The sequence below is a fragment of the Marmota monax genome, unplaced genomic scaffold, assembly GCF_021218885.2.
Source record: "Marmota monax isolate L192 unplaced genomic scaffold, Marmota_monax_Labrador192_F-V1.1 WCK01_AAM20220418_F8-fsc00100, whole genome shotgun sequence".
NCBI lineage: Eukaryota > Metazoa > Chordata > Mammalia > Rodentia > Sciuridae > Marmota > Marmota monax.
The window spans coordinates 4,727,022-4,736,730 of NW_026693872.1; the positions used below are offsets into that span (position 1 = coordinate 4,727,022).

General features: G+C 47.0%; 1 protein-coding gene across 2 annotated transcripts in view; it reads left to right on the forward strand.

The window, feature by feature from the left end:
• Igf2bp2 (insulin like growth factor 2 mRNA binding protein 2) overlaps positions 1-4,630 on the forward strand; it is a 162,497-nt gene extending 157,867 nt beyond the window's left edge. For both annotated transcript variants that reach the window (XM_046462647.2, XM_046462648.2), the window contains 2 exons: positions 1,480-1,593; positions 2,775-4,630. In XM_046462647.2, the coding sequence (XP_046318603.1) occupies positions 1,480-1,593; positions 2,775-2,867 (207 nt within the window). In that variant the 3' untranslated portion in view covers positions 2,868-4,630. The remainder of the gene's footprint in view (positions 1-1,479; positions 1,594-2,774) is intronic.
• The last annotated feature ends 5,079 nt before the right edge of the window (positions 4,631-9,709 follow it).

The window sequence follows — 9,709 nt, forward strand, 5'->3', positions numbered from 1 at the left end:
TGGGACTCCAGGCCAGAGGCCTGTAGGGTCTGGTGTTCTGCACTCTCCCTCCCGTGGTTCCCATCTTCTGGCTAACTCCCAAACACAGCCATCTGGTACAGCAGAGCTAGCTCAGCAATAGGGTGGAGGACAAGAAGGAAATAATTTTTTAAAAAATTATCTATATTTTCAGTCTGAAGGTGGCAATAACAAAGTAATTTGAAAAGTACAAGAGCTGGGGACATAGCTCAGTGGTACACCATGTGCTTCTTATGTACAGGGCCCTGGGTTCCATCCCCAGTACCACAGGGAGGGGAAAGGAGGGGAGAAAAGGGGAGAGAAAGGAAAGAAGATGCCAAAGCATGAGCTCTGAAGCTTGTAGGAGTGAACAGAGTGGTTTGTTGGACACATGTATGTTCTGGAACACGTCATATTTGTCTAGTGTGGAGATGGCCCCTGAGAAGTTTACAGTAGAGTACATGCTGGCAGGAGGCTGTGTTGGGTGGTAGGACTTGGGGAGGAGGTGTCTACAGTCCTGTGTATGTTTGCTGTTTTTACGAAGTTCTTTCTGTGGAAATTCCTACAGAGGATTCCAAACCAAGTTCTAGTCACTTTTATGCAAAAGAATCCAGTTACATGGTATGCACGTCACTCCCTGTGTCCAGGAATGCAGTCCACATCCCAGGGTGTACACACTGAGCCTAGGCAGAGTTGGAATGTAAGAGACAGAAGAAAACAAATCCAGCAGGGAGTAGAATCCTAAGCCCTGGGATGTCCTATTTGGTTATTGTAGAACCAATCACTGAATTTTTTGTGTCTCCAGACACTGTCCACTAAGACTTGCTGAACCTGCCTGAGTTCAGAATCATGCTAGGGGCCAGAGGAGGGAGAATGAGCCCTCAGGAAGTAACCAGTGTCTTTGGAAAGCAGCAGCAGGGAGGCACAAGGAGCAGCCACAGAATGCAGGAGATGGGTTGAGGTAGGAATGTCACCATTGGCAAGGAGAGAGAATAGCAGCCCAAGGCCAGGAACAGCAAAAGCAAGACTTAATAGCTGGAGTGAAAATGGAAAGCAGGGTGCAGAGTGGGAGCTGATTAGAAGGAAGAGTTTACCGCAGTGAGTCAGACAAGAGGAGGGGTCACCGTTGGTGGGCACCCAGGGAGGGCATTCCAGGAAGAGTGGCCTTCTTACCTGATGAACTGGTTAGCCAGGGTCTCTGTGTGTGCAGAGCTACATTGATGTAAATTCCAGAAACAGAGAACTCAGCCCCAGAAGTAGCCCATGGCATGAGGGTTAGACTCCCTCTCCCTGTCACTGAGCCTCCCAGGGCCCAAATCCACAGACCTCTGGTGGCCAGGCAGGGAAGCTGAGTATCCTAGACTGAAGGAAAGGAGAGGTGTCTCCTCCTTGCTCTGCCCCTTCCCTTTCCCTCCTGGCCTCAGTGTTGGCCTTGATGGGAGATGGAAGCCGCCCAGCCCACTGCCTCTTCTCCCTCCGCAGGTGAATGAACTGCAGAACTTAACCAGTGCAGAAGTCATTGTGCCTCGCGACCAAACACCAGATGAAAACCAGGAAGTGATCGTCAGAATTATCGGGCATTTCTTTGCTAGCCAGGTACCTGTGCTGCGAGGGCCCAGTCTCTTTCCTTTTTTCTGCCTAAGTAGTGGTCTGTCAGGTGGTTGGGATACCCCCCACTCCCACTCCCAGACACACACACACACACACTCACACACACACACACACACACACACGAACCTCTTCCTGCTTCTCCTGGCTCTTCAGGGACTGCCATGCCTACAGGGCGGGGCAGGGGCAGCGCCTATACCTTCTTACTGCTGCTGTCCGCCAGGGATGCTAGGAGAGCCTGAGGAAAGTGGAAACTGTTGAGGCCAGTCCAAGAGGCTCAGGTTCGAGGTCTCAGCAACCTCACCTCCCCACCCAGGCCTCAGTCACAGCCTTGGTCTGCAAGGAGGTACATACCAGGCAACCCCCTCCAGACCCAGGTGCTAGAGTCTCACTGCGAAAGGTTAAATGCTTACCATGCTAGGCTCTTGGATCTGTTTTGCTCTCTCCTTCCTCACCTCATCATTGCATGCTCTCCACGTAGCTGCTTCCCTTTCATATGGAGAGGCCAGCACTGCAGCAAAATGTAGCCTAGTTCTCTTGGATGCTTTTGCTGGTTTGGTTTTGGGAGAGAGTAGTCCCTGTTCTTATCCTAAGCCAGCAAAGACAAGCAGTCTGCGCTCCCTGCGGCCTGCCTGGTGCACTCAGATTTCTGCCTGGGTCTCCTGGAATCAGAGCCCAGGCTATACCCACCTGGGCCCTCAGCACCCCAGGAAAACATCTGAACAGCCAGGCTGCTGTAGTGCATTCTGCAGGCATCTCCCTTGGTTGAGGGTCAGGCTGGGGCTCATGCTTAGTGCTCCAGCTTTTCAGGGTAGTATCTGGGAAAGATGGGTGGTCCTGAGTGCAGCTCAGGTGTATACAGTAGGATCCAGATGCTGTCTGGCCTCTGCAAGACCCTATCATTGGCTGCCTGTTGCTGTGTCCTGGCCTCTGGTCATGAATGGGAAGCTCTTGGGGCTCTACCCGGTTATCTTCCATCCAGCAACCTGGAGTGGAAAGGAGGGGACCTCTGCCACTTATTTCTAGGGAGAAAAAGCCCTGGAATAAGGGATCCAGGGGAGGTAACATCTGAACATCCCACCCTTCCCCAAGTCCCAGACCCTACCCCTCTGTGCATCCTCAGAACTGGGTTCCTTTCTTCCCTTGTCCCCTCCTCTCCCTTGCTGCAGACTGCACAGCGCAAGATCAGGGAAATTGTACAACAGGTGAAGCAGCAGGAGCAGAAATACCCTCAGGGAGTCGCCTCACAGCGCAGCAAGTGAGGCTCCCGCAGGCACCAGCAAACAACGGATGAATGTAGCCCTCCCAACACCTGACAGATGAGACCAAACACAGCCAGCAGATCGGGAGCAAACCAAAGACCATCCTGAGGAATGAGAAGTCTGCGGAGGCAGCCAGGGCCTGCAGAGGCCCTGAGAACCTGGGGCTGAGGAGGGGCACAGGGAAGGCTGGGTTCCCCAGAACCACCAGCCCAGCCACCCACCTTCCTCCCCCAGCTTCTGCAGGCTTCCCAGCCATTCACCTCCCCTCACTCAGATCTCTCCCCCACTCCCATGACGCTATCCCTTTTAGTTGAACTAACATAGGTGAACGTGTTCAAAGCAAAGCAAAATTCACACCCTTTACTTTTTTGTGGAAAATCGTCTCTGTACATGTGTGTACATATTAGAAGGGGAAAGATGTTAAGATATGTGGCCTGTGGGTTGCACAGGGTGCCTGCAGCATTAATATATTTTAGAAATAATATATCAAATAACTCAACTAACTCCAATTTTTACTCAATGATTAATTTTGTTTTCTTTTTTTTTAAAAGAAAGCAGGCTTTTCTAGACTTTAAAGTCTTTGGGAGGTCTAACGGTGTAGAAAGGAACTTTTAGGCCACCCACACAAAATTCACCCAGAGAGAAATCCCGTCGAAGGACACTCATGGCAGTTCTGGATCACCTGTGTCTGTCAACAGAAGGGATACCGTCTTGAAGAGGGGACTCTGTCCCACTTCATCCCTGTCTAGCTCACACACCCATTTCTCTTTGCTTCACAGGTTTTAAACTGGTTTTTTGCATACTGCTATATAATTCTCTGTCTCTCTCTGTTTATCTCTCCCCTTCCTTCCCCCCCTCCCCTGCTCCATCCTGACTCTTTTGAATTCCCTCATCCCACTGTCTGATTCCCTGTATCTACGCACCCCCCAGGCAAAGCAGTGCTCTGAGTATCACATCACACAAAAGGAACAAACGTGAAACACACAAACCAGCCTCAACTTACACTTGGTTACTCAAAAGAACAAGAGTCAATGGTACTTGTCCTAGCATTTTGGAAGAGGAAAACAGGAACCCACCAAACCACCAGTCAACCAAACAAAAATTCCATAAAGAAAGAATGTATTTTGTCTTTTTACATTTTGGTGTATAAGCCATCAACATTCAGTGAAATGATTTCTTTCTTTTAAAAAAAAAATTGTGGAGGAAAACAGCAATTTACACAAGGTTGTTGGCCCAGGGCGTTAAATTTACAGATTTTTTTAACAAGAAAAACACACAAAAAAAAGCTACCTCAGGTGTTTTTTACCTCAGCACCTTGCTCTTGTGTTTCCCTTAGAGATTTTGTAAAACTGATAGTTGGAGCATTTTTTTATTTTTTTAATAAAAATGAGTTGGAAAAAAAATAAGATATCAACTGCCAGCCTGGAGAAGGTGACAGTCCAAGTGTGCAACAGCTGTTCTGAATTGTCTTCCGCTAGCCAAGAACCTATATGGCCTTCTTTTGGACAAACCTTGAAAGTGTTTATTTAGAGAAAAAAAAAAAAAAGATAACAAAGAAAAACAGAGAGAGAAAATATTGGAGATGTCCTGAATTTCAATAGGGTACGCGCCATTAGGGCTTTTTGCGCTAAAGGATGAACATGTACTGGTTTATGTGAACAAGCCATTATACCACCAGACTGCAATGCCAGTTTCCTCTACTGCAAACAGTGTTCTGTGACAAAAAAAAGAAAAAAAAAGAAAAAAAGAAATATATCCAGCTAACAAGATTCTGGTGTCTTGGTGTTTTATTTTACTAAATGTTGTCACAATCACAAAGTCAGCCAAGTCCCAACTCTGAAGGACTTGGGGAAACAAGGTAGTCTGTGCAGCCAGGCCCTGAGAAGCTACTCTGAGGAGGCTTTGTCCACAAAAGCCTTGGGGGAGAAGCTGAGCTAGATCAGTGGTCCATAGACCAGCAGCCTCAATATCACCTGGGAACTTGTTAGAAACAGACTCTCAGGGATGGGCATGTGGCTCAGGGGTGGAGCCCTTGCCTAGCACATTCGAAGACCTGGGTTCCATTCCCCACACTGCAAAAACGAAACAGATTCTGCAGGTCTGCCTTGAATCAAAACTTGTCAGGGTGAGACCTGGTGTCTGCTTCAGCAAGCCCTCCAGGTGATTTCCTGTGTGCTTTTAAGTTTGAGAGCCACAGAACTAGAGAGATGGATTGGCTACATATTGAACTAGGCAAGACAGGTCTCTGTCATTATGTCCAACAATTCAAGGGAACAAGTACTTCACCCTTCATGGGCAGTGTTTGGGGAGGTCAGAGAAGGACAGGAGTCACCTTGGGCTGGAGGGTGGGAGCTGTACCTGGCATGCCTACTGATATACCATGAAATGGTGGGAAACAATATCCTGCTCCATTTATAAGCTAGCTTGTTCATAGACCTATGAGGTCCACCACAGATAGCTGCTAAAAGTCTATGCAGTTTTGAGGACAAAGATCTAATACTTAGGTGCTGTGATATGCTCCTGGAGTACCAGCTACTCTGAAGGCAGAGGGTCTATTGTGCCAGGGTTCAAGGCCAGCCTGGGCAACACAGCAAGACCCCATCTCAACAAAACAGACCTAGTACTTGACTGTCAGAAATGGTCAATTAGGCTTTTGGGGGTGACATTCATAGTACAGCAGAGGCAGATGGTGAACTCATGGGATTCCAGAGTAGCCACGTGCCTCCTAAATCACTTAAAATGGGGCACCCTTGATGCCCCATGCCCTCTCCTGAGTTTCTCATTATTTCCAATCTCGGTGATGCCGATTTCACTTTTTAAGTTTTACAGTGTGTAGATTCCAAGCTATTCCCCCCACTGTTTTTCTCACTGCTATGGCATGAACTTGGACAGGGCCAGATGGTCCCCTCATGTGGAAACCCCTGTACCTGTGGCTCCATGTTGCCCCTCCTCTATTTAGAATTCAAACCCACTTCCCTCTCAGGTGGAAACAAACTCTGGTGGACAGACAGTCCAAGAGAAACCGTGGGGTTCCTGGCAACCAAGGATATTACTGTAAGCCATTCCTTGGGTTGAGGTAGCCATATCAAATGAACAAAGAAAAACACATCTGTAAAGGAAGGACTTCAGGTACAGGCAAATAACCTTGGTAATGACTCTCAAGACTAGACATCAGGGAGGGGAAGAAGTGACACAGGAGCCTCAAAAAAAAAAAAAAAAAAAAAAGAACCCTCTTGTCTCTGTCCCTCTGGTTTCATTCCTTGGCCTTTATTCCAGATGGCAGAATTTCAAGTTTAGCTCCTCAAGTACCCATTTCCAAAATATTTGTCTATGAACCTGTGTGGGAAAGGGAGGGAGGTGCCAAGATGATGCTTAGCTCGCCCTGGTACAAAGCACTCAGATTGTCCTAGGGTTGCAGAAATGAAGGGGAGACCATGTGGAGAGACAGGAGGAACGAGACCAGCTGGCCTTGTTTGTCCCTTGGCAAAGACTTTCTTCTAACGACCCATTTTCAGAGAACACAAATGCTGGGTTATTTGGCACCTGGGCTAGGTGCCCTGGAGCTTCCCAAGGGCAGTGCCAGCATGAGGCCATCGTCTACACAAGTGCATCCAGTCCCATCTCACTGTGAAAAAGAGCTGTTCACCCACATGTGTTGAGAGCCACAGCCGAAGGGGCCCCAGCAAACTTCCAGCTGCCAGCAAACTTCCAGCTGCCGGCTGATGATTGGCTCACAGCGGCCCCAGCAACATCTAGCTGATTGGCTCCTCTGCAGTGATGCTCATTGGGCTGTTTCCCTGCCCTTTCAGACCACGGAGCTGCTCATTGGGGGACTTTTTTGGCTCCGCCCACGTGACCCAGCCAATCGGCCTCAAGAGCAGGAGGATTGTGGGAGGTGGAGAGAGAGGCTTGTGGGAAGCCTGTGGTGGCAGTTGGGGCTCTGAGGATTTTTCCTGAGAGGCTGTTTTGTTTGGCGTGTGTGGTTCTAAAAATAAAGTTAGTTTCTTTTGACAAGTGGCTCCTGATTGTGCCCAGCCAGACTGCGGCATTTGGTGGCTCGCACGGGGAGCGACTGAGGGTAAGTGAAACTGCTCGCCCCTGAGGGCAGGGCGAGAGGATGGGTAGCCATTTTAAGATTCCTCTTTTATTTTGCTTCACTTTTGTTTTAAGTTGCCTGTCCCTGGAGATGAGTGAGACGGAAGAAAAACCACTCACATCTGAGGAAAAACTATTTACGTCTGAGGAACAGATAGGGAGAAAGGACGGATGCACATGTCAGGAGGATAGAAAGGCTATAATGACTTTTTGTTGTTCCCTTTTTATTTCATTCTGTCTCAGTTTTGTTTGGCGTCATCTTGTTGGGTTGTATTATAGTAGAAATATGGGATCAGAAATTAGTAAAAAACAAACTGAAAGAGTGTTAAGTAAATTGTTAGAGGAAGGAGGCATCTCAGTAAAATCAAGAACAGTCAGGGCATACGTTGATACAATACAAAAATGTAGCCCATGGCTTTTTAAGGAGGAGTTGTTAAATATATCACAATGGAACCATCATGGTGAAGATTTAAAAAGAATAGAAAAGCAAAGCCCAGGGACTCTGCCAGTTGGCACATTGCCATTGTGGACGTTCGTATCTTGTTTGCTTAGTCCAAAGCCTTCAGTTCAGACAATGGTAGAGGAAGGAGAAGACATATTGATTCAAGTAAAAGAGAAGGTCTCTCAAGTTAGTCAGACAGAGGAAAAGATTCAAGTGAAAGAGAAGGCCTCTCAAGCTAGTCAGACAGAGAAAGAAAGTGTAAAACAGAAAAAGCCATCAGGGGGAAAGTTACAACAGGAGACTGCTACTAACACCTTTCTATCACCAGAGGTTGTAAGTGTCCAACTAACAAGGCCACCTCCATATGCTGGGAGGTCCCCAACCCCCACAGTTGATAGTTGGGATCCTGAGACAAGATCTCAAATATTAACATGCCCTGTATTTGAGGCAGGAAGGCAGCGAGTTTACCATGTTTTAAATTTCAAAACAGTGAAGCAGCTAAAAGAGGCTGTAACAACCTATGGTCCTCAAGCACCCTTCACTGTAAGCATGGTTGAATCCATTAACAACTTGAACATGACGCCAGCAGATTGGGCTAATATGTGTAAAGCTGTGCTAAATGGAGGACAATACCTGTTATGGAAGGTTGCCAATGAGGAATTTTGCAAGGAGACAGCTAGGCGAAATGCAGCAGCTGGTTATCCTCAGAGAAATCTAGATATGTTGTTAGGAAAGGGACCTTATGAGGATCAGCAGCAACAAATTGCATATGATCCTGGTGTATATGCACAAATTGCTGCAGATGCAATTAAGGCATGGAAGACTTTACAAGGACATGGAGGTTTACAAGGTCAATTATCTAAGGTAATACAAGGAGCTAATGAACCTTATGCTGAATTTGTAGATAGGCTTATTCAAACAGCTACCAGAGTTTTTGGAAATACAGAACAAGCAATGCCATTACTAAAACATATGGCTTATGAGCAAGCGAATCGTTGGTGCAGAGATATCATTAGACCATGGAAACATGAAGATTTAAACACATATATTAAATTATGTAGAGACATTAATGAACAAGAGCAAGTCGTGGCAGCTGCAGTAAAACAGGCTTTAGATGCCAGAGACATTAATGAACAAGGGCAAATTGTGGCAGCTGCAGTAAAACAGGCTTTAGATGCCAGGCCAAGAACATGCTACAATTGTGAACAAACAGGACATTTTAAAAGGAATTGCCCCATTGGAGGAGGGTTTAACAAAACTAGGTATCAAAGGAGTAGAATACCAGGTATTTGCCCACGATGCCGTAGAGGGAGACATTGGGCTAATGAATGCCGTTCTCAAACCACCATAGAGGGTACTCCATTATCAAAAAACGAACAAGGACCAGGTGTTTATCCACGATATCGTGGAGAAAGGCATCGGGCTCCATTGCCAAAAAATGGACAGGGGGGCCCAATGCTCCAGGGCCCCAAACCACAAATATACGGAGCACTGGAGGAACCCAGCAACCCCATCAGGGTAGTGCCCAGGACACATTGTCCATCAGATCCCTCATCAGACAAACCAGAGGGAGCGCAGGGTTGGACATCTGCGCCTCCGCCAGAGCAGTACTAACTCCAGAGATGGGAGTTCAAATCATTCCCACAGGGGTGAAAGGACCTCTTCCCAAAGGAACAGTAGGCTTATTATTGGGACGCAGCTCTTCTACTCTAAAAGGACTTATGATAAGTCCTGGGGTAATTGATCCCGATTATGAAGGTGAAATAAAAATTATAGCCAGTTCTCCAAAGGGTATATCAGTAATTTCACCAGGAGATAGAATAGCACAGTTACTAATAATACCCAGCCTACATGATAAATTTCCAAAATTTATCATGGGTTGCAGAAATGAAGGGGAGACCATGTGGAGAGACAGGAGACAGGAGGAACCAGACCAGCTGGCCTTGTTTGTCCCTTGGCAAAGACTTTCTTCTAACAACCCATTTTCAGAGAACACAAGTGCTGGGTTATTTGGCACCTGGGCTAGGTGCCCTGGAGCTTCCCAAGGGCAGTGCCAGCATGAGGCCATCGTCTACACAAGTGCATCCAGTCCCATCTCACTGTGAAAAAGAGCTGTTCACCCACATGGACTCAGAACATTACAGACATAGTAGTAACTTCTTCAGCTAGAAACCTCCAACTCTCTCTCTTTTTTTTTTTTTTAAGAAAGAGAATTTTTAATATTTATTTTTTAGTTTTCAGCAGACACAACATCTTTGTTTGTATGTGGTGCTGAAGATCAAACCCGGGCCGCATGCATGCCAGG